This window comes from Malania oleifera, chromosome 10 (assembly GCF_029873635.1).
Source record: "Malania oleifera isolate guangnan ecotype guangnan chromosome 10, ASM2987363v1, whole genome shotgun sequence".
NCBI lineage: Eukaryota > Viridiplantae > Streptophyta > Magnoliopsida > Santalales > Ximeniaceae > Malania > Malania oleifera.
In genome coordinates, this window is record NC_080426.1 from 16,293,318 (window position 1) to 16,318,841 (window position 25,524).

Here is a 25,524-nt window from a genome sequence, read left to right on the forward strand (position 1 = left end):
TAACAGTGAATCTACCGTTACCATCCAAGATCCATTCTGATTCGTTGGTGGTGCTTCAATACCGTAATTTGTACAAACTGCTGTAAAAGTCAGTGAGGTGATGAAGTTCCCAATCTTAGACATTTCTAATGAAGGGAATGTTCCAAAAGATCCTCTGATCTGAGATCTGAAGATGTTGATTGATGAAGGCATCCTTGTCACAAGCCAAGCTGAAGATGGAAGGAAATTTAGCACTTAGGACCCTTTGGCTGCACTGAACATTGTGCCAAAAGTAAAAATTGTCCCCATTCCCCACTTAAAAGCTAATACAGGAAAAAATTGTCCCAGCCTTTCCTGATGAATTCCAAACCCCCATGCCAAAGGATCCTCTTCCAGCATGAGCAATCCATTCTTTGTGCTCAAGCCCATATTTAGAAGCAATGGTTCCCTGCCAAATGTGGTCTATTTCCTTCATGAATCTCCACAGCCATTTCCCAAGAAGGGATTTATTGGAAGTGTAGAGGGGTTTCAGCCCCAAGTCTCCCAATAGAATAGGTTGTTTAACCATCCCCTACTTTACAAGGTGGAATTTAAATTCCTCCCCCGAGCTCCCCAAAAGAAAACCTCCTTTGAATTACTTCAAGCCTTTTGGCAACTGAAACAGGTATTGAAAGAGGGGTAAATAATAGACGGGAAAGTTAGTCAAGGTGCTCCTTATGAGAGTGAGTCTTCCACCTTTTGACAAGAAGTTCCTTTTCCAATCTGCCAATCTTTTCTCAAACCTTTCGATAATGGGGTCACAGACTCCTTTATCTTTGAATTTGGCTCCAAGAGGGATACCAAGGTATTTAATGGGGAAGGTCCCCATCTTGCAGCCCAGAAGTCCAGCTAGGAGAGGCCCTCCTGTGCTATCTCCAACCAGGATGATCTCACTCCCCAAATTCACTTTCAGGCCCAAGACAGCCTCAAACCCAACCAAAATGCATCGAAGGTTTAAGGATTTGGCAGGAGTCTTCTTCATAAAAAATGATGGCATCATCTGCAAAGAGAACTGAAACTTCCATAACCTTCCCATTTTTTCCCATGCTGAGACCTTTAAGGAGCCCTCCTTTGTAGCTTTCTTTGGCATGAGACTTAACACTTTCATCCACCGAGATAAACAAAACAGGGAACAAGAGATCACCTTGTCTCAAGCCTCTAGAGGAGTAAAAGAAGTCATATGGGCAGCCATTAATCAGCATAGAGAAGCTGAGGGTATTGATGCATTGTGCAATCCATCTGCACCAAAGCTCCCCAAAGCCTATTCTCCTAAGAATATACAAAAGAAAGTTCTAGCCGATGTGATCAAAAGCTTTCTCCATGTCAAGCTTACACACCACCACCCACCCCTTTTTTTCCTTAAGGTAGGCATCCAAAAATTCATTCGCTATACGGGCTGCATCCATGATTCGTCTGCCACAAAAGTGTGTTGGTGCTGCCCAATGATTTCCATAAAGGCTTCTTTTATCCTCGCAACGAGGATTTTGGCTAGGATCTTGTAGATGCATTCCACAAGGCTGATTGGGCGAAAATCCTAGACATTGCAAGTCCCTACTTTTTTCAGAGTCAAGGTGACAAAGTTGGCATAAATGCAACTCATGAATCTGCCTGTTCCATAGAACTCCTCAAAAGTGTTCAAAATATCATGCTTGAGAAGGCCCCAGTTTTCTTGAAAGAAAGCCAAAGAGATACCTTCCAGGCCACGTGCTTTATCCCCATGCAATTGTTTTGAGTTAACTCTGCTTCTTTCATGAAGATAGACCGCCCTGCTGAAGTCTCCTCCAATGATCCAAGGAGCATCCCACCAGCTTCTAACATCCAAGAGGTCCTTCATCAAAAGATGTCTAGAGGGTCCTTCACCTGGGCTGTAGACCCCGGTGAGTATCCACTGAAAGCCTTCAGGTTCTTGAACAAACAGGAGACTGAAAAGGAAGTAGTTCAAGCCACTACACTATGCTTCCATGGAACAAGAATACCCCTCTGCACTACCCTCAGCTCCAAGGGAAATCCACCCACAAAACTCCTGTCCCAATAAACCTTTGACCAAAAACTAATCCACCTCCTCTCTTTAGTTTCCTGCAAACAACGTCGCCTCGCCAATCCTTAAGAAAGGACGTGATTAAAGAATCTGTCATGAGTCCTCTCATGTTCCATGAAATGAGCTTCCACAATATTAGTTCACAGTAGGACCCAATGCTGCAAGCCTCTGCCACTTCAGAGCACCCTCCCAGCTTTTTGTAATTCACTGAAATATCGAGTCATTTCAACTCACTGTTGGTGTCCAACTTCCTATGATTGCCCATGGGCTTTTTGCTAATGTTTTCCCCTCCCCCCTTCTCTTTTTCTCAATATCTTTGAACAGTCTCAAGGCCCTGTCTTCAAAGCCTTCAAAGGACATTCAGATGGCTTTACTAACCAATTTCATCTTCTGGAGAACCCAATCAGAGACCTGCTCCGTAAAGCAGGTGCTGCCTAGATCTAAACCATTCAGGAATTCAAAGTTGGGGCTGTCTTGCAAAGCTTCAAAGTAAGTGCTGGGGACTGGAACTAATGCCAGGCCTTCAGTAACAGCCTGAGGATTGGAGGATTCCAGCTCCAGGTTGCCCCCTTCTCGATGAGCACCTGCTATCAGAGAAGGGGGATCCTGTAGAGGAGCAACCTTCCCAAATTTGTCCATCTTTTTCTCAAGACTGCCCGGGCCTTTGAGGAGCTTGGAGGAGGTGAAGGAATTGGGAAGGGGCTGTGACGATGGCCCCGGGTTTGATGCTTTTGAGGGAGGCTGAAAAGAAAAAACCCCCACACTCATGGTACCAGAGCCCAAGTTGAGGCCCACCCCAATATATCACAGATTCTTTCTGAGTCGGAGTCTGAACTGCTTCTAGAGAGAAGGGTACCTTCTTAGTCTCCGTTTGCAAGTTGATCGGTGTCATCCTTCTCAGTGCAGAGGCCTTTGACTTTGTTTTCAAACTGGGTGACCCAGCAACCTAGCTCAACTGCCAAAGACGAGACCTTCTGCCAACAATCGAGTCATAGCCCTCTGGAAAAGCTCACTGTTTATCTCTATTAGGGCAAGTTATATTCCCTGTTAGTTCATATTCGGTTGCAGCAACAAGGTTTTGTCCTTGTTCCTCACTCAGCATCGCTTCTTGCTGCCCAGAAGTCCCCAAATTGCAAAGACCCATTCGACCTCATCAAGCTTCAGGAAGATGGAAATCCTCATGGCTCTTCGTTACTCCATGATTCTGAGGATGCCAACGCTCCTGCTTTCGAGAACCAGGTTTCCTCTTGACCAAAACAGTGCGTTTCACATCTCCCAACATGAGAGAGAGAGAGAGAGAGTTGATATAAGCAAATTCGATTCTTGTCAGACCCTCTTACAAGGAGGAAAAAAACTAAAAAAACATGTGTAGAAGTCCTTTCTGAATAAATGACCATTTCAGAACAAAGAGAAATGATAAATTACAGGCAAGAAGAGTAATAAGTAATGGTGGTTTAAAACGAAGATACCTAAAATAATAAATGGTTAGGGTCCAACAAAGAAGAAAAGAGAGAGTTGCTGATATGTTATAATGAAAACCAGTGTGAATGTTGTAATGCTTCTCGAAACAAACGCAAGTGCTGTGCACAAACAAGATTGTCAAGAGCATATTCAGAAGGCTCGGATAAGAATTGCAGCAATATCTCCCAGCAACTAATGCTTCAGGTGGCCTTCAATTAATCGGATGGGGTGTGAGTTGAAGAAAAAAGGACTGCTCATCAATTCAATTCTAGAAGGAATATTCTTTTACAACCATGCTTAAATACAAGTCAAAGAAGTAAATCAGCTAGAGAACATACCAAATCATAGCACCAGCAGCCGCAACTTTACCAAGCATACAAAGACACTCAACCATGGTTTGCAAATACTTCACATGAAGAGGAGCATCACTCTTTTTTATTGCTTCCTGCATTAGAATTAAAAATTCTAACTTTCAGTCCACATGACAAGAAAACCATAACAAAGTTAGTACAAGACGTGATTACAAAGCTCATACTAGAAATTCGTCCGGAGTGGAAAATGAAAGCCATGTTGGAATTTGACGAGAAGCAAGTTTCACCGCACCACTGTTAACCCTCATAGACGTTGCATCTGATGTAGCTTCATCATGCAGTTCTGCAGCACCATCCTCTTCATGACCATCGAACGATGAACTGAAAGATCAATTTAGCTATAATTTTCATGTGATCCTATATAGCATGAAGCATGACATCAAAGCATGTTCAAAAAAAAAGTGCCAATTATCAAATTAGCAACCTAATCAAGCTCCCAAGATATCCATACTTGTTTAATATTGGTGTAACCACTGCAAATCAAGGGGGTTATATATGGAAAAGGCTTATGAGCACAAAACGTACAATGGACTTGCAGAAGAGCAAATCATAGTTAATATGCTCCCAATTTTATACGCGGATTGAAGATTGAATAGGAATTTAAGCAGCTACAATAAGCAAATCCCCAATAACATAACCCACGAGAGAAGTCAACAAAGATTCATGGAATGAATTGATAGAAGACTGTCCTAACTTATCTTCACGCACTGAAAAACCTCACAGAAATAAATGCAGAAATTTCTTTAAAGTAGCAACACAATACAATTGTCATACTTGCATGATTTTAAAATTGCCACACTAGCTAGCATCAACCACTTGCTGACTTCCAAAAAAGGTAAAATGAAATTCATATTGAAATTCAAAACTATTTGCAAATCATACATACTGCTTTCAAAAATTTTATCACTCCTAGTTAAACAGACGCATTGTGTCAACATCCTATTGTCAAGCACAAACTTGCACTCATTCTGTTTTCAAACTAGAGCTTACACACCTTAGGTTTTTTCAATGCATGCAATAATCTTTTTCCACCCGTCTCTCAAAAAGAGATACATATGCATATGATGCTTTTACAATTTCCAGTACATAGCTAACATTTATTTACTGACAATTATTTACTAATTTTTATCAAACAAAAATTGCTAGATACATACACTCTGCCTGCGTAGGCATTAAATGCCATTGTTATCTCTACAAGCAGCCGGTCCCAAGTGACACGTGGCACATATAATATCACCCCAGGTATAGCAAAAAATAGACAACGGTAGGCTAGGTCAGGGCATTCTAAACGCAAGAGGGTTAGGAAGTTAGTATAGGAAACTAAGACTAGATTTGCAACTTGTAATATAGATACATTTAGGGCAAAAGCATGGAGATAGAGGACACAATAATCAGAAGAAAAATTAATGTTATCTGTTTTCAAGAGACTAAGTGGGTTGGGAAGAAAGCTAAAGAATTTTAGGATTTAAACTTTGGTACAATGGAAGGAAAAGCATTAAAATGGGGTCGGAATCATTGTAGATAAAGACCTAAAAGATAATGTGGTTAATGTTAAAAGAATAGTGGACAATATTATAAAAATAAAGATAGTTCTAGGCTTAGAGATAATAAATGTCATTAGCGTGTATGCTGCCCAATTGGGTTTAGCAGAAAACCCTAAAATACCATTTTTGGGAGGATATGGATAATGTTATACAAGGGATAACAGGGTCAGAAAAAACATTCGTAGGAGCTAATTTAAATGGACACACTGGAAAGGAAAATAAAGGCTATGAGAGGATACATGGAGGCCATGGATATGGAGATAAAAATGAACCCGGGATACAATTTTTTAGATTTTACCTTGTCTTTTATGATTTGGTTATTTTGAATACCTACTTTAAGAAAAGAGAGCACTTAACAACCTTCAAAAGTGGGTAAAATAACACTCAAGTAGATTTCTCCTAAACCAGGAGAAAGTTTGAGCACACAACATAGAGATTTAGTATTAGATATATGTACGAGAAAATGGAACTGAAAGAACAAAATAAATCAATGCAAGAGGACTAGGTGGTGGAGTCTAAATGGAGAAAATACAAGCAAAATTTAAGTTAAAATGATCAAAGAGGGGGATTGGACGATAGGGGATAAGGGAGATGAGAACATTTTGTAAAATAGGATGGCTAGCTCCATAAAAAAAGATAGCAAAAGAGATTTTAGGTGAATCTAGAAGAAGATTTTCGGGCAGTAGAGAAAGTTGGTGGTGGGATCAAGACATCCAAAAAGTTGTAAAGACAAAAATAATTTGGTACAAAACATGGAAAAACTTGTAGAAACATTGAATAGAAGACCTTGAAAACTATAAAGAGGCATGAAAAAGATGCAAAAAAGACCATTAGTAAAACTAAACATAGTGCTTATGATAATTTACATACTAGGCTAAATACAAAAAGGAGGAGAAAAAGACATATATAAACTTGCTAGAGCTAGAGAAAGAAAGTGCAATGATCTAGGTAATGTAAAATGTATAAAGAATGAGAATGATAAAATCCTAGTTAAAGAAGAAAACATAAAAGAGAGAAATCAAGGATACTTCAATAAGCTTTTTAGTGAAAAACAAATTGGAAGTTTGAACTTAGGAGTGGCAAATGAGGAAAAGACAAAAAATATGAAGATTTATCCGCAAAATTAGAGTTAGTGAAGTAAATACGGCGTTAAAAAAAATGAAAAGTGGGAAAGCTATAGGATCGGATAACATCCCAATCAAAGTTTGGAAATGTTTAGGGGATATTGGAAGTATATGGTCAACAAACATATTCAACACTACAATAAAAACCAAGAAAATGTCGGAGGAGTGGAGGAATACCTTTATATAAAAACAAAGGTGACATTCAAAATTGTAATAACTATCATGGAATCAAACTTACGAAGTTATGAGTCATACAATGAAACTGTGGGAAAGGATAAATAAACAAAGAATAAAAATAAATCAAAAAAGAAGGTGGTGGGCAGCCATCTCACAACTATGCTTGCACAAGACACAAAGATCAGGTGATAAGCCTCATTAGGCAACCTCCTCTGCAAAGTGCAAACAGTAATGCTTATTTATCTTCTCCAAAATCATGCACCAAACAAAATTGTTAACTTGCCCTTGGCCTTCCAAATAAAATTATTCAAGATGAATGAACAGCCATTTGGGGATTTAATAACAAGAACGTAAGAATAAAAGTATTTAAGTCAAAAAACCAACTTTCTTATCCTGGGAAAAATGAAACTAATAAGAATCAGACATTGAATTCAAGAAACTAAACTCATCCCCTTCCCTAACAACAGTAACACCCTCCAGATAACCTACAGTCTCACATCTAAAAAGCATCAAGCATTGAACACAAGGAACTAAACCAACAGTAATATCCTCCAGATAACCTAAAGCCTCGCATCTAAAAAGCATCCTACCCAAGACATCCACCACTGCAAAAAACAAAAAAGAGGATAAAATGATCTCCCTTGTGCAAAACCCTCCACCACACATAGTTGAAAACCAAGCTCTAGGATGACATTAATTATCATGGAAGCATATGAAACAAACAGCACACCTCATCCACTTCATCTATCCCCAGACCCTTAACAAAATCCCAGAAAACCCAACTTACTCTATCATAAGCTATCGCAAAATTCAATTTAAGCGCAATGCCTTCCTATTTCACTTCCTAGCATCCTCCACCAACTTCATTTTTTCTTCTTTTTTTGACAGCAAAAGAAGATGAATTTATTAGAAAAATAAGAATGTAAAAGAAGGAGAACAAAAATCCTCCACAACAGAAGAAAGAAATAAAATAAAATAAAAAATAAAACAAAAACAATCAGACTAACAATGAATCCTCCACCAGCTTCATTTGCAATCAACACAACATCTAAAATGTATCTAACACTAATAGACGCGGCCTGAAAAGGAGAGAAGTATTACTCAACACAGCACACAATCTCTTGGGCAGCATCTTTGTCAAGATCTTACACACACTGGTCACCAAGCTGATTGGCCTATAGTCCTTAACATGCAAAGAACAATCTCTCTTAGGCACCAGGGTAAGAAAAGTAGAATTAATGCGCTTCCCGATAACCCTATAAGCATAGAACTCAGAAACCACTTTCGAGAGATTTTTTTTCTTTTATAGAAAAAGAAATAACATTAATAGAGAGAATTTACAAGGAGGAAGAACAAGAAATCTCCGAAAAAAACTGGTTCAGACCAGAAAAAACTAAAACAACAAAAATCAAGCCAATCAGTTCCTCCAATCCCTATTTAAATCCTAAAAACTAGCTTCCCTGAAAATTCCAAACCCGAGACACCATAAAGAATTCAAAAATTAAATATTTTCCCACACCAAAGATGAGTTCAACTTCTTCCCAAAAAAACAAAGGAAAATCATTCTTCACAGTACCCCAACAATGATGAAAAATAGTTAAACCATCTGGGCTATGTGCTATATCTCCTTTCTTGCTCAAATCGCCTCCACCAACTCCTCCCCTGTAAAAGGTCTATCCAACCAAACACTTCGCTCTTCAAAAATAGGGCTACAGTCCAAGCCATCCATCATCGGCCTTAACTCATTATCCTGAAAACCCAATTCTTATAGAACTCAGTAATCTCTAGGAAGGCCTTTTAAGGGTCTATTCCAGACAAGATTGTTCATTGTGCTTTGTAAGTTCAGAACCTGCTTCTCACATGTTCCTTCATTGTTCATTATCTTGAAGAGTCTGGAACAAACTGCTTGAATTATTAGAACAGTTGGGTTTGTCCAGAATTTAAAGGCTTGTTATCTTTCTCATTTGAAGGTTTTGGAAGACGTAGAGATGGTTCAGCTTTATCGGGTAGCTTGTTTTCTGCTGTCTTGTGGAGTATTTGGTTGGAGATGAATGTTTTGTGTTTTCACAGGGAAGAATATGTCCTGCTCTATGCTCTGGGATAGAATATAATATATGACATCATTGTGGCCTTTTGCAGCTGGTTGTGTTGTCTGATCTGCAGCATGATTGAGTGGCAGTACTGTTTTGATGTCTTTCCCTTTTACTTTTTGGTTCTCCTCTCTTAAAGGGAGACTTCTTATGCTACTGTTTGTATATTCTCTCCTTTTCAATAAATTTATTCTTTCTTCAAAAAATTGAGCCCAATAATCTCCTCTGTGATAAGATCTGAATTAGACACTCTATACCCCCCTGTCCCCCTCCAATTTCCTAATATGTTCCTTCTACTTGCTATCCTATTGAAAAAAACTACAGAAAAAAAAAAAAACAGTACTACAATCTCCCTGCATAAATTGCCGGAAAAGGATTCATATAGCCAATCTTAAGCTTCTTTTCAAAAATTTCAACTTATGCATAAAAACAAGCCAGCTCCCAGCCTGGAAAATGACAATCACTATATCAACCAGCCACTAAATTATAAAAATAATGATGACTCAACCACATATTTTCTAAATGAACAGGATTATGGCCCCCTTTTACCTGATTAGACATGTAGTCTCTTAACACAATAGGAAAGTGATATACAACCGGTCAGATGTGAACTTCCCGAGCTAAAGGAAAACAATCCTCCAGATTTGTATTTAGTCCACTAACAAGGAATCCATCAAGACATGAAGCCGCCCCTGAAACAGGCCAAGCAGCATTTTACAAGTGAATATCTCACAAACCACATCACAAATAAAACCATCAAACCTCCTCTTGCTAGTTGTAATCCCAGAGCCCCTTAACTTCTTAACCTTAAAATCACCTCCCAGACACAAAATGACCCACACAATGCACATAAATCCCCCAGCTCATCCCAAAAAGACAATCAAAAGCAAGGGCAATTTGGATTGTACACAGAAGTAAACCACCACTCACCTCTAGCTCTAATCTCTAAAAGGAGAGGCACAGAAAAAGACCCTACCAGATTAGTCCACTTCTAAGGCGATTCTAATATCCCAAACAATTAATGCCTTCAGAAAAGCCATAGGAAGGCATCCAAACCCAATTCTTATACATATAATAATCCCAGACATATCTAACCAAAGAGCTATCCACCACTTCATGTTTAGTTTCCTGAAAGAAAACAATGCCAGACTTATTCTTGACCTGCCTTACACTTAATCCTATCCCCCAAACTGTTCATATTCCAACTTAAAATCTTTATGTACACGCCCTAATGCACCATGTTTATCGAAGTTTGCACTTATTTTTTGATAAAAAAGAAAGATACCATCAATAGAAAGAGAATTTACACGAGGGAGCATAAGAAATCTCCTGAGACAAACCGAGATTCTCCAAGACTAAACAATAACATAAAAAAATGCCCAAGAAAAAAATCATCCAGTCAATGTGTTCGCAGCTCCTGAAAACTTGCCTCTCTAAAAAATTCATACCCAACACACCACAAAGAGGCCAAATATTTTATTTTTTTCCAAACCGACATCTGATTTATTTTTTTTTTTCCCAGAAAATGTCTGAGTATTACGTTACATCCATAAACCCCATAATACTGAGAAAAAGCCACACTTCCATAAAGTTGCTCTGTCCTTTCTTCTACCAAAATCTGCAAAGGATATTCCTAAAAGGTCTTCCACTGAGGGAGGGCAAACCCACTTTCTCCCATAACGCCAAAAAGCATATTCCAAATACTCGAAGCAAATTCACATTGCAGAAGAAAGTGAGAACTTGTCTGAGAGTTCTTGTAACAAAGAACACATACATCGGGAGAGAGAGAGCCTTTTTAGGTCTCCTAATTTGCAACAAGTTATTGGTATTTATCTTATTAAGCACAACCAACCAAGTGAAAGCCTCTATTTTGAAGGGATCCTTAGCCTTCCAAATAGTGGACTATAGCAAGAAAGAAAAGTTGGAACAACTCAAAAATTCAAAAAAAGATTTGCAAGAAAACACACCTGACTGATCCAAAGATAGATTACCCACTCTCAATAAAGGTAACAAAGATGGCAATTCCACCATCTCCCTATCGTTCAGGGGTCTCCTAAAATAAATGTTCAAAGAAACCAAAGGATTACGCAATTCCCCTTCATTACTTAAGTCCCTTTGGCATATACACATACCCCTCCCCCCCTCCCCCCCAAACACTAAAGTTATAGGTTGAATCCCACGGCTAGGAGTTAAAAACCCATCATAGCACTCTTGGAGTTTACCCCAGAATTATTGGGATGACTTTGAACCACAATTAAGTCCCCAGAAGACACAGACAGATTAGAAGGAAGACCCAGATTACCTTTCAGAGGGAATACATGAATAGTGGTACATTAGACCAGTAAATAAAAAAGGCCTTTGACAATTACCAGTTATTGGTGTACCAAAAGTAGATTTTTCAGCCAGCCATGTGCCTTCTACCAAAGTTGGAGACTTAAAAAAAATATCATAATCCGCACACTCAGTCCCTTGCTTCCCAAAAGAGATAAGACCAAAACCAATGCTCTCTCTAAAAGTAAATGTATTAGACTTATGAATTAATGAAAATGTACGAAGCACAAATAATTTAAACAGTAAGAAAGACAAACTAGTGATTGATGGGGAAATATAGATGCGGCAGAGAACAAAAATTACAACAAATTTCCAGTCTCACCCTCCATCAACTGAACTTGGCCTATATGATCCATCTCCAAGCCCATAAGTAGCAAGCTGATTGTCACCTTTCATTGACCTGGTTCTTCGAGACAAAGGCTGTGAACTGTTTACAGAAAATGGTATAGCTGTGGTAGTTGGCACTTCATCATCTCTTTCATCTGTGCTCGAGGTAGCTGGGCTGAAAAGGATAATCAGGTTAGCAACAATAAATTTTTTAAAAGAAATAGCTTTCACAAACATAGCAGGAACAGATAAATCGAAGATATTTTATCTGTTTTCTCTGAGACTCAAGCCCCCTCCCCGCAAAAAAGAAACACCAAGAAAAAAAAAAGTAAATTAATTCAAAAATCAATCACAAAAAAGATTATTTTATGATACCCTACCATAACGTTTCTTCGCAACAATATAAATGAATGAACAAAACAGTAAATTGCCTAATGAAATGCTTCACATGTAGAACAGACAAAATAATGTGGTTTATAGCATAGAAAGAACTAAGTGAAATCTTCACAACTAAAAACTCAAACAAGGCTTAAATATCAACATACTCATCCCCCCCCCCCCCCCTCCAAACCGTTGTTCTTCTTCTCTTAAACATTAGGGGCAAACACATATCATCCAGTGCACAGGGCTCAACACACCAAATTGAAGTCAGGGAAGGGGATTCCCTATGCACTCTTAACAAGTAGAACAACCCCCCCCCCCCCAAAAAGAACACAATTTTTTCTTATATTAGTAAAAAAAAAAAAGGCCTTGTTTTTCCCTGTTTTGGATAGGATGTTCCCATAAACAATGTGTAAATGACAAAAAAGATACATTTCACTTACTAATATGCTAGTAGATCACCAATGAAAATGATAAATTACTTAGTAATGAACGTTACAAGGTAGAGTGATAGAATAGCCACACTTCGTCAAAACCAGAATTAGAACCCCAACTAGAAAACTAGAATGCTCAAACAATGACCCCAATAAACTAAATAATCAAGGGCCCAATACATTATGGATTCAAAAAAAAAGTTTTCATATTATTGTTTTCGAAAATGAAAACAAGGGATTCTATTATGTATATTTATACTCAAAAATGTATTTAGTTAGTTGTTTTCAAAATTGTTCCTGAAAATTAAACAACGAAACTGTGTTTGGTTAAGGTTCATCCAAGTGACAATTTGTTAATAAAATAATAATCATGAGTATTATTATTATTATCACTATTACTATAATTATTAGAAGATGGGTTGTTCCTGAAAACATGCATCTTTTAGGGTTGTTTCTGGATACATTTCCAAAAACAGTTTTTGAAAACACTTAACCAAATGGGGATTTTGGGTGTTCTTTGTACCATGCGTTTCCGCATACACAGAAAACTGTATCCAAAACCTTAACCAAACAGGCCCTAAATAAGTATGCCAATTTATAGTGTTCATGGAGGCCAGCATGGTATCAAAACTTCAAACGGAAAATTTAAGTACCTGTATTCCCCCTTACTGTAAAGATGAGCATGCAGATCCTCCAAAATTTTATAGAAGAGAACCCCTCGCAACTTTGTTAGCTCAGATCGTATATCTTGAAGAGCACCAACCTGGGCCACAGGGACCAGAACACAGATTATATACTCATACATATGAAAATCATACAAGTCCTCAAATAAATTCAGATTTTCTGAGAGCTATACAGCTCCACACATGCATCAGTGAGCATGAACCAACAAAATGGAAAGCATATTTTTTTTTTTTAATTTAAAGCTCCTATGTTTTAACATTCTAAGCATGCACATATAAAATGCACAAAAGTTGGCAAGGCTTCACCAGAGTAATAAGCTAAGAATGACACTGTAATATATATGGTCAAAATAATGTAATTTTGCATGCGTACAAACAGCGTGTAGTTTTTTATAGGAGTGCCATTAAAAGCACCAGGGTGATCCCAGGTTTCTCTCAATAAACCGGGTGCCAGGACCAGTAGAAAGCAACAGGGAACATAGAAAAATTGGATTGCGCAGTCAATTATTTTTGTTAAAAACAGAAGAGATTACAGAGAGAGAATGAGGCATCCCCCAAAAACAAAACAAAAACAAGAAACAAAGAATATCAGAGAGTTACATCAGTGCTGCCTTCCAGTCCCTACAGATAACAGACAGCGATAGACCCTCAGAAACCCCAAGAGAATGCACTCAAAACTCAAAAGGAAGCAGAAAAATTAACTTTTTCCTAAATCGGACTATAAAAAATTAGGTCCTCCTGGAGGACCAGTTTGTTCATCTGGTCAAGCTTCCCAGCCCAATGAAATCATTCCATAGTGGTCTCATGAAGCTCAGAGAAGTCTTCTAGTCTTTAAAAATTCTAGCATTCCTTTCAAGCCAGAGCATCCACAAAGTAGCAAAAACTGCACCCAAAGCCAGAAATTTCTCCTTATATCCTTTCCAAAACCCCAAAATTTCACTGCTACGAACTCATGAACAGACTGCAGAGCCACCCAATCCTTGCCAAAACAGGAGAAAATATTGTTCCACAAAAACCTCTCCACGCCACAATGCAGAGGTAAATGACAGTTTGTTTCAATCTCCTCGCGGTATATCACACATACATAGGGCCTAAGAACCTTATGAGATCTCCTTGCCTAAAGCAAGACATTTGTATTAATCATGTTAAGAACCAAAGTCCAAATGAAAGCTCAAATCTTAAAAGGAACATTAGCCTTCCACAAAATTTGATCTAGATGGAATGGACTAGGATTTAGAGATTTTGTTAGATGAATGAAAAAGATGTTAGATTACCACTTCACCTGAAATCTTAAGCTGTTAGGTTGTGGGTCGACAATGTATATCAAGCTTTAACAACCCCACCCCCCCACACACGCGCGCGTAGCCCAATTGAATGTGAAGAGATAAACACATGATAAATAACACCAATTGCAGGGAATATAATAATTTTTTTTAAACTCCATGCACTAAAACGGGCAAGGATACTAGAACTCAGGACCTCCTGGTAAGTGGTAACCAGCTCCATTACCATGTTAGATTACCACTTTACCTAAAAGCTTAAGCTGTTAGGCTGAGGGCCAACAATGCATATCAAACTTTAATAAAATATTTTAAAGAAAAGGAGCCTGAAGAATCCCCAATTCAAAGCCAGTCATCCCTCCTCATATTAGGATTAAAAGAATTCAGAACACTCAAAAGGCAAGTGAGCTCATCCACCTCTCTTTCACTGACACTCCTAAACAAATGGAAGTTTAAAAACACAAAACCCCCTTAGAAGAATTAAAATCTAAAATTGGTGCGCTATGGATGGAAGACAATCTATACAAACGTGGCACTAAAAATTCCAAGAAAGCATCACCCACCCAAATATTCTCCCAACAACGAACCAGGTCACCAATGCTCACAGTTATTTGAGTGAAGGGAAAAAAAATAAACAGGTACCTGGGAAACAAATTTCTAGGGACTCGCGTGACAATGCTACTTCCCTTGGTATCTCAGCCATTCTTATGATACCATACTTGTTCTTAACTACCTTGTGCCATAAGGGGATAGACTCTAAGGGGAATCTCCATAACCATTTGCGTATTAAGGAGATGTTCTTAGAAACCACATAATGGATAATACCAAACACTTGATGAGCATTTAAAAATGTGTGAAGGCTTTATTTAACCAAAACAAAGAGTAGAACATAAGATTTTCTTTCTTTTTCATTTTTTTTTTTTTTTTTTTTTTTTTGGGGGTGGGGGGGGTTGTAAAATAGAAGGTAAACTTTTGGGATCATGCAGTCTACTACATTTTGCATGCATACAGACAGTATGTAATTTTTTTTCTTTATAAGAGTGCCATTAAAAGCACCAGGGTGATCCCAGGATTTTTCTCAAGAACAAGGTGCCAAGTCCAGTAGAAAGCAACAGAGAACATAGAAAAATTGGCTTGCCCAGTAAATTATAGGACCGAGTAAGGAAAATGTCATCCCAGCATCAATGAGTATTTAGCAGATGTTCTAAGGCTTTAAAATGTAAGCTTTTTTTCTTTTTATCTTTTTTTTTGGGGGAGGGGGGGGGGGCGCCCTCAGATGTTTGTGTGAAAGTTTACACAGACGTGATTATTGAAGTAGGAAGAGAAAACAACCGTTTGAAGGCCCTCTCTTTCAAGCATCAACATTGATTGAACATGCAACTGCACTGCAGCATAAAACTGCTTTTCAGCAATAAGCTTCTCAATACGAGCAGGAACCTGCACCACATTTGGGGAGGAAAACATCACTATATCAAAATTATTAGACATAGGGCAGGGAAGTAGCACGTTATTCTGAACAACAAAATGCAAGTACGAGAGTAAAAAGGCCAGGATAAATACTAAAATCTGTATCCTTTGCTCTTCAAGCATAATGGCAGTGTCACAGAGCTTTACTCCCAAGAGTTGAACCATGCAAAAACTTGTCTTTTCTTTTTATCTTCCCCTTATTCAACTAAGCCATGTACCACATACACATTTAATGTACAACACAGAATAGTACCTAGCACCTAATTAAGAGGAATCAAATATACAGCAAGAACAGATGCTCATGCATTAACCCTTATTTTATGGCAAATTAACCAAACAGAAAATCTAACAAATGCAACTCAGACCCCTTAAAAAACTCATAGTCATCCCAGTAATCTGAGCATTCTAAGATCTAAAATGATGAGACCAGCATACTCCACTCGGATACCTAGTATATTTTATTCAAAGTCTAAATTACCGGGCTGAATAAGAACAGTGCAACAGGTTGATCAAAGATAAATGAAGGGTAGTAAAACAAATATACTAACCTTAGCTATACCCTCAATTTGATCGAGTAGAGAGATTATATGGCGCAGTGTAACGGACCGATACCATAACTGATGCAATTGCTTATTTCGGGCACCGAGAAGCTTCTTTGCTTCAGCCAAATCAACCTTTAAGACTGCAATACTTTCAGCAGACTCACTGAATAGCCGCAAGATCTGGAGGTAAATAGATAATCAGGAATATATCAGAACTTAAAGAATCAGCTATTACCTTTTCAGCCTTAGAAAAGCAGAAACCAAAGGAAACAATGTTTCAAGGCTTCTATAAATAAATAAAGTGCTTCTCAGCTTTGTAGCTTAACCTGGAAACAGTAGAAAAGCCAGCTGCACATAAAAGGTCAACCCATTGGGATCATTGATAGGTGTCCCATTACCAGCACAGGACCAATAATTAAGCACTCTGCCTTGTAAAAAGTGAAATGCCCCTTCGTGGCAGAAGATGAAAATTCCCATTGAAATAATATTTAAAGAAACTGAATCAAACAAGGACATATTTGTGGCTACACTAAGAATAGCACCCAACTTCTGAACAACAGGAGATTAAATGCCAACATATACGTGCACTACACACTCTTAAAAAATCAAAGGGAAGAACATCAAGACAATAATAATCAAAGAATTGCAATTCTTTCAATATCCAAAAGGTTGGATGAGAATGAGATGGGACAACAACAGAATTAAGAAAAATTCATTCATGAATTCTCATATATATATATATATATATAGGAAAAGAAGAGACTTCATTCAATAGAGAAGAATTTACAAAGAGGAGAATAAGACATCTCCCATCAAAATTCTGGAAAGAACCAGAAAAAAGAAACTAAAAAAACAAATAAATACTTTGAAATTAATATATAAAAAATTATTTAGGAAAAGAAGAGATTTCATTCATAACAGAAGAATCTACAAAGAGGATAATAAGATATCTCCCATCAAAATTCTGGAAAGAACCAGAAAAAAAAAAATTAAAAAATAAAATTAAAAACTAAAAAAACAGATAAATACTTTGAAATACTATGGAAGAACATCAAGAAACCTGGGAATAGTTCTGAATTGCTTTGTTGAAGCCACCATGATATGCATGGACAACTTCATCCACAACCTCCTCAACAACATCGCTCTGCTCTTTCAGGAATTGGGCTTCTCCTTCACGATCTTTCGATGTCAAAATATGGACAACATGGGGTAATGAGTCAAAACGTGCAGCCGCCCAAGACTCATCTATTCTTGAAATTTCTTCCCTTAGGTACTGCAGTAACCATAAGAGCACCGGAGAAAAGTTAAGACAAGCAAACTTAAATAAGAAACATTATATTTAAGCTCACAGTGGATACAAACTACTGATGTTTAAGCTACAGTCCAATAACAAGGTAATCATTCTTTTTAGTTGATGACCAAAAAATTTACTGAACAACAAAAAAGCAGAAAAGTGGAGCCCATGATAGATGCATTTTAACCATCGAACTCTTTCATAAAACAACAAAATGAGAGTTGACAATTTAGATTCTCTGGGTATGTGTTGCTTTTTAGTTGGAACTCTGTTTCTATTTATTTTTGTTTCTCATTGGTCAGGGACTCTTTTACCTTTGAAAATCATACAGTTACCTCATGGGGAGTTTGCTGCACCCACAAAAATGTTGATCATATTAAATATGTTTGAAAACACATATTTTGTAAAAAATTTTATATCAGTAAAGAGGCGTAGAAAGTACCATTCAAGGACACCAAGGGGGTGCCAGCCCAAAATGAAGTGCCACCAAACTGAAGGGGGTTTCAAAAGATTCTGCAACTATGTTTCACTTAAATAATAATTAAAAAAAATAGAAAAATCAAATATAACAAAATTGAGAAAATGGAACCAAAAACTATGGTATCTTTCGTTTCATTTTTCAGTTCTGTTTTCATTGCAAAACAGTAAAGAAACAAGTGACTACAAATTTGTCTGCATTGTTATTTCTTTGTTTGTGTTGTGGCAAAAAATGAAAACAAATTTATAATTTTTAGTTGTTGTGGGAATGTTGCCGCATACTTAAATTTCCAAAAAAATTCACCTTCAGTCAAAATCATTCTACACAGTTTTTAAAATAAATAAACTGCCATGTGAATTTGGAAAATAATTAAACTAAAAATATCCATAAAATTGCTAAGTTTTGAAAAATAAATATTTTTACCATTTTTCAATTGTCATAGACAATATGATTGTTCTTGGAGTACTAAAAAGTGAATTTAAAAGTATAATAATTAATTTTATTTTTATTACAATATTTTCTAATTGTATTTTTTCATAAAAAATTTTCTAATTGTGTTCATTTGCATTTCCATTATTCTAATCATATTTTTAACTGCTTTTTGATTCAATAAAAAAAATGAACATGCATTCAATTAGGTATTAAATTTTAATTTTTTAGTTTCAGAAATCTTAACTAAACAGGTTGCTAGTTTTTAGTTTCTCATTTTTAGGCTTTAGATTTCATTTCTGATTTTTTTGTTTCTACAATTTTTGACAGTGATACCAAAAGACCCCAAAGGATTTGTTTGGTATAATTTCTGTTCTGTTTTTCTCTTTCATTGTAATGGAATGAGAGAACGTGATAAAGCATTAGCCTCCCACCATGGTTTTAAATAGCGGTAGCGGGTAGTGTAACGTAACGGTAACGGGTGTAATGGGAAGCGGGAGTAGCGGATGTTACATAACGGGAAGCGGGTGTAACGGCCGTGAATTTTTTTGAAGCACACACAACCTTGTGCACATTAGCGTACTTGCATGTTTTAAGCTTTTAGCCCTTCTTAGAAAGAATTTTAGTGTATTTTGGATCCTCTAGTTCGAGTAACTAAGTTATTTGGTAAGGGCAACAAGTTTACATTTGTTTTAAACCACCATCGATAGAAAAATTATGTGTGCGCGCATTTTTATACTTCTCATTGTTCTTATTTGTGATAAATTCTTATGTGTGCTAAATTAAGTAACAAAACAAAATATATTATACACTTCATTAATCTATTAGACACATAAGACATATGAATAATACAAATATAAAATAGCTAGAAAAGAAAGAAGGTTGAAGTTGAAAAATATAGAACATAAATATCACATTACTAATATTATCAAAATAAAATATTTTCCTAACAAGTTAGTATTTTCAAATTGTTAATTAATGCATCTATTGTGAGTATTTAAAGAAATAGTAAAATTTGTATCATTGTCATCCTCTTTATAATCTTTTCCACCTCTTGCCACTTGGTATATTAACAATGATATATGAAAGAGAGGGAAAAAGTGAGAAGAAAAAGTAAAAAATAAAATATTTTTTCGTGTAACAGTCCTGTAGCGGTTACGTAACGGCCGTAGCGGCCTTTACGTAACAGTCGCGGTCCATAACGACCGCTGCGGCCGTGATTTTTCTTCCCACCAATTTCGTGGTGTGTAATGGTATCGGTAACCCAAAAAACCATTACGAGCATTACATAATGGTCGCGGCCTTTATTTCAAACCATGCCTCCCACTAGTTTTCTATCTATGTTGTTAGTTTTTAATTGTTGAGGTAAAAACTAAAAACTAGATTTTATAGCTTTCAGTTGATGTAGTTCAATTCACTTTATGGATTAAATCACTCTATACTTATTTTTAATAAAAGTTAAATAAATGACCATGTGAATTTAAAAATAATTAAAATAAAGCCCCTTTTGGATCTTCAGTAAAATTGGAAAGCGCTTTTATTTTTATTGTATTCCCTTCTTTTCTTGTTTTTTTTTTTCCATAGGAGGACATCTTATTCTCCTCTTTCTACATCCTTTCCTCTTTAATAAAATCTCTTTTTTTTCTATCTAATACAGATAAATAATTAAAATTAAAAAAATTTCTAAAATTTTCTAAAATTTTAAAAATAATAAAAGTCACTCAAAAAATATTTTTAGCATTTTTCAATTGTCCTATCATAGTGATAAGATGAGTGCACATATCTTCTCACATTATGCTTTTTTGTGTGAATCTGTAAGAATTTGTCTGGAATTTTTGGAGAATAGAATGTCTTTCTTCTTCATTGGAGAGACTTCTTCTATGAAAGAGTTTAAGATTTCCAGGAAGCAAGGAAGGCAATGTTCTTTGATTGCAATTGTTTGGTGTAGTTGGAAAAGACTGCAACAGAAGAATTTTTTAAGACCAAGAAGTTGTGGAACAAAATAGTTACTGTAGGATCACTCTAGAGCTCTTCTTCTTTGTTTTTTAAAGAAGTATCATCGATTGAGATTGTAATGGGACTAGAAAGCATTAGTCATTTTACATTTTTCTTGTGTTTTGGGTAGTACAATCAGGACATACGATATCTTGTCCATTTGTATCCATCTTATCCTCTTTCTTTGTAATTCTTATTTCTGTTGTCATAACCAAAAAAAAATTCCAAATGCTATTTCAGAAAAGCAAGAGCTCAAGAAAATATTAGCACAATTTATCAATACTTTCCTCATTAGATAAATTCAGGTTTCCAGCATTTGGACTCTGTTTTTACTATAATCAAAATCAGTTAGGGAAAACAATCATACAAACAGGAATGTCCTATTGCTTTAATTTACAGGTATCAACGGGCTATGAATCAATAAACACTTGGCAGATGCAAATCCAACCCATTCCACCTACCAAGTACATGTTGCCCTCTATATTCATTGATGGTAAAAGCTCACAGTTTACAAGTCTCAAGATTTTGCTTCTTACAACTTTAGAATAGAGAGAATATTATAACAATATGTGCATCTTCATCGACACGATACATCTTGGTCTAGAATAAGACAATATTATATAAAGAAAATTGCCAAAGTTTCAGCACATTTTAAAGAAAGTACTTACTGATTTCTCTGGAGACACAGGCAACCCATCAAAAATGCCCATCTTAAGCCAACACCTCACTGCTAATCAAAATAAAGTCCAAAATAAAAATTTTATATATATATATATAGAGAGAGAGAGAGAGAGTATTAACACAAGCTTTTACCAAAATAAAACAAAATAGTGAAACTGAATATACAAAGTCCAACAAAATACAAAAGTACTCATAGAGCAAAATTCACGGATAAAGGCGTACGGAAGCAAGTGGTGGTGAACTATGAGAAGATGCTAGCAGGTTGGACGAGGAATTGTCTGAGGGAGGCGAGCTCAATCTAATAAAGAGTACTCTTTCCAAGCTCCTGGTGTGCTTTATGTCACTTTTCTCTATACCTTGTTCTGTGGCAAAAAATTGGAACACATGCACAAAAAATTACTTTGGGATATCATGGAGGAGTTTATCAAATTACATTTTCATGAAATGTGGAATGCTGAAGCGACTCATATCTCAAGGACGCTGGGATCAAAACCCTTATTGATTTTGAGATGCTCTAATGTGAAGGTGGCTATGGAGGTTAGTATGGAGGAGTTGATCGAATTACATTTTCATGAAATGTGGAACGCTGAAGCAACTCATATCTCAAGGACACTGGGATCAAAACCCTTATTGATTTCGAGATGCTCTAATGTGAAGGAAGCTATGGAGGTTAGTAGTGGAGAAAGATCAAATTTAGAGGAAGTTTCTGGAAGTCAAAATGGATTGGAGCACAATGATTGGATCATATAGGAGACTAGAAGAACTTACAGGGTTGTAGTGTGGAGAAATATAAGAAAAAATTGGGGATGGCTTATTCAACCATATCTGTTTTGAGGCTATTCTTCTGGCAGGATAGTTCATCTCTAGAGGCCCCTCTCATGCAACAGTTTCTAGATTTGTTTAACTCCAGCAGAAACAAAGGAATTGTGATCAGCTTAAATTATCACAGCTCCACCAAAAGGATTGTGTGGAATGTGACTTTCCCAGGGAGTGCTCAAGGGTTGGGAATTGGACTCAAGCTTTTTTAACCTTCTTGTGTGAGAGACAAGTCATCCTACAGGAAAATGAAGAAAAATGGAAGAGTGGTATTTACAAAATGAAACCCATCCATCTGATCATTAACACTAAGAGGCATATGACAAAATTAAGCTGAAAATGTTGAGTGCTGAATGCAGTTTTGAATATGTGAACCAGTTCTAGCGAGTGTCTGAATCTGAATACTGAATTGTTTTAGGTGTGTAGTATCCAGCTTCTAATTTTTGTGTTCTTTATATTTTAACCATTTAAGCTGTCAAGAATTAAACTTACATATAACACCAAAAATTTGCATATTACAAATTACAGAAGAAATTGAGAAGCTTTCAAATCATAAAAGAAGCATTGTCCATATTACCAAAAAAGAGAAGTTGCTTACAGGAGAGAAGTACAACTTTCCTAGCACAGGAAAAATTTTGCACCAAATATTGGAATCGCACACTCAAAAAAAAAAAAACAAAAACAAAAACGAAAATAAAAACTTATACAAGTAACCCAAATATATTAGAAATCACCGTACAATATTTGAGCAATCACCAGACAACCAAATGTTAATGATCCCACCCAACACACCCATCCAATTTGCACACCATCCACTCATGATAAAAATTTAGAAATTTAGAAAACCCAGAAAAAAGGAAAGAAAGAGATATGGCTACTCCATAACTGCAGAGCTGGTGGAGGAGAGAGCAGTTACCTACCATCTTCAACAGATCGGATGAGAGATTTGGTAGAATTGGGTTTTAAGAAATTTTGGAAAAGTAACAAAAATTATTGAAATTGACACCAGCTCTGAACCATAATGGTCAAAGGATGGAAACGCAACTTGATCTACCAAAGTGGTATCGTTGCAAAACAATCAGGAAGAGAGGGTGTTACCTTCATCTCACTTGAGAGAGATAGACAAAGAAATTGAAGAAACAAAGGGAGCATCACTGAAGTATAAGAGGAAAGAGAGAAGCTACAGAGGGAGAGAGAGGAAAAGTATCGCGAAATTAGAAGGCTCCCTTGTCATAATACCTCTTAACGAAATTAAGTTCAAAACCAACCTTTGGCCAAACAAGAGGAGGTAAGAGTCTATTCAAAGTTTCAGATGCAAGAATACACGTCCCAACCCAATTCATCCGCCCCTAATTGTCAATGAAGTTCACGTGACGCTCAATCAAAAGCGAATTAGCATAAAAACACTTACCCAATTAGAACAAAACATAAAGTTCTTCTGGATGGCTTAAATTATGCACGCAATGGATATTGTGCACTAAAAAATGAATCAATGCAGAATATGACACAGACCCAGAATCAAATTTAGTTTATATGTACCTATGAACGAGTGTTCCGACGCGAGCAGTGCATACTGCGAGTTCTCAGGTCACAGCTCGTGTTGATGTAAGGTTCGCTTTGACGACAGAGGAGAGATGAACCAGAGATCAGCTTCTGCAGGTGAGAGATGGGTCAAGAGAGATAAGGAAGGAGATGAAAGAGAAAGAAAGGGATGCTAGAGAATCGCCCAGCAGTTCATCAATTGATCTCGCAAATGCGGACTTCCAACCAGAACTTAAAAAAACAAAAAACGATGCAAAAGAAAAAACCCAAAAGTTCAATAGTGGAAGCTAAATCTGAATTTTCAACAACATTCCGGCCGCTAAATAGGAAATGGGCGACTTTGATACAGAGAAAATGAAAAAGGTGAACGGGTCCAGACATACCTGCCTGTTGATTAGGGGGTGTCAAAACGGTTTAACTCGGGTTTCGAAGCATCGTAACCGGTAGGAAATAAAAAAACTTGAATTCATTGTCTTGATATTTTTGAAAGAAATTTTCTATCTAATTCACTTTAATGTTATGAATTTTTAATGTTATGAATCTTGGTAATTTAATTGAATAAGAAAATCAAACATTCATAAAGTATTTTACAAAGGCGATAATTTTCCTTCGATACCATTTATATAAAAAATTAAAAATTAAGTATCTTATTATTAAGGACTCATTAGTCATCTGGAACAACTTGAAGTTCGATATGATTGGATATACTTGCAGCTGTAAGATTTTAAAACTGTAAATGAATATAATTCAGTCATATTTAAAATTAACTATCAATTGAAGTTATGTGGAGAAAAAATTACTAATGATGATATATTAAAAAAAAAATATTCGACTTTTCATGCATCCAATGTGAATGTGGCAAATCACATGTCCTTATATAAGTAAAGATTATATTGGCATCTTATTTTCAATTAGCTAATCATCTTCTTTTTTTTCCTTTATTTTGGTTATAAAACACGTCCTTATATAAGCAAAGATTATATTGGCATTCCAAATATCAATTTCATAATGAACTATTATGTGAGCATACCAAAAGTTATAACCTATTCTCAAAATAATAATCTACATGTATAATATACATGTTTTACAACAAAAGTTTTTTTCTTTATTCTTTTTTTTTTTATTCATAAAATCATGAATATATGTTCATTTAGAAGAGACATAGTAGTAAGGTTTCCATGAGATTTAGTTCTCTGTATGGACCCTATAATAGTTTTTTCGAAAAGGTTTAGGTATGAACACTTTTTTGTAAAAGAACATATAAAGAAAAGAAAATGTTGCAGCAGATAGTCAATTGAACTCTTCTACAACTTGTTTTTTCATGTCTTAATGATTATTTTTCAGAAATTTATCTTTCAAAAAGGGACGCACACACACACATGTTGTAAGTACGTAACCATTTATAGAATGAGTGTTATAAGTTGACAGTTATTTAATTTTTATCCAAAAAAGAATTGAAAGAATCTACTTATAATGATACTCTTGAATCTATTTTTTTTTTAATATTTTCTTTTATTTTTTACCATTTTCAAAACAAAAATAAAGTAGCGACTCTATTTTTTAAAACAAATTAGATAATTTAGAGAACTAATAATTTGGTTGTCTATACTTACTTCAAGATGAAGAGGAGGATGCTTCAAAATTTTAATCCTATTTTTCGAAAGATTTAGATTCGTATTTAATAATAGTGGGCACCTTAATCTTTCTCTTTTCAAAATATTAAGTGATTATTTTGTTTTATCTACATTTATGTTAAAATGAAAATGAAACCAAATCTCCAATTTAATATCAAATTTGCTACAAAATATGGCTCTTGTACGATTACATAAATGAATTTTTTTGGTTTAAATTATGATTTATAATTACCATCTATTCTTATGACCCATTGCAATAATTATAATCCAATTTCCTCCAGATATGTGCATGAATGTACAATCAACCAACATTTCTCGAATTTGAAAAAGAGTCAGAAGAAATGGTTTGATTCTCTTATTTTTATTTCTCAAACTGAGAGATCCATG

At 36.0% G+C, this 25,524-nt stretch overlaps 1 protein-coding gene across 4 annotated transcripts in view; it reads right to left on the reverse strand.

Annotated features, from left to right (window-relative positions):
- The window catches only part of LOC131165420 (exocyst complex component SEC8), an 83,513-nt gene extending 59,621 nt beyond the window's left edge, over positions 1-23,892 (reverse strand). The window contains exons 1-10 of one of the 4 annotated variants that reach the window (XM_058123220.1): positions 23,501-23,892; positions 21,368-21,507; positions 21,133-21,191; positions 17,329-17,541; positions 16,275-16,448; positions 15,592-15,696; positions 12,950-13,059; positions 11,477-11,656; positions 4,053-4,209; positions 3,856-3,962 (exon numbers count right to left, since the gene is read on the reverse strand). In XM_058123220.1, coding sequence (XP_057979203.1) covers positions 3,856-3,962; positions 4,053-4,209; positions 11,477-11,656; positions 12,950-13,059; positions 15,592-15,696; positions 16,275-16,448; positions 17,329-17,541; positions 21,133-21,174 — 1,088 coding nt within the window. In that variant the 5' untranslated portion in view covers positions 21,175-21,191; positions 21,368-21,507; positions 23,501-23,892. Of the gene's footprint in view, positions 1-3,855; positions 3,963-4,052; positions 4,210-11,476; positions 11,657-12,949; positions 13,060-15,591; positions 15,697-16,274; positions 16,449-17,328; positions 17,542-21,132; positions 21,195-21,367; positions 21,508-23,500 lie in introns of all 4 variants that reach the window. The other 3 variants (XM_058123222.1, XM_058123223.1, XM_058123221.1) reach the window with 3 other exon arrangements.
- Positions 23,893-25,524: the final 1,632 nt, after the last annotated feature.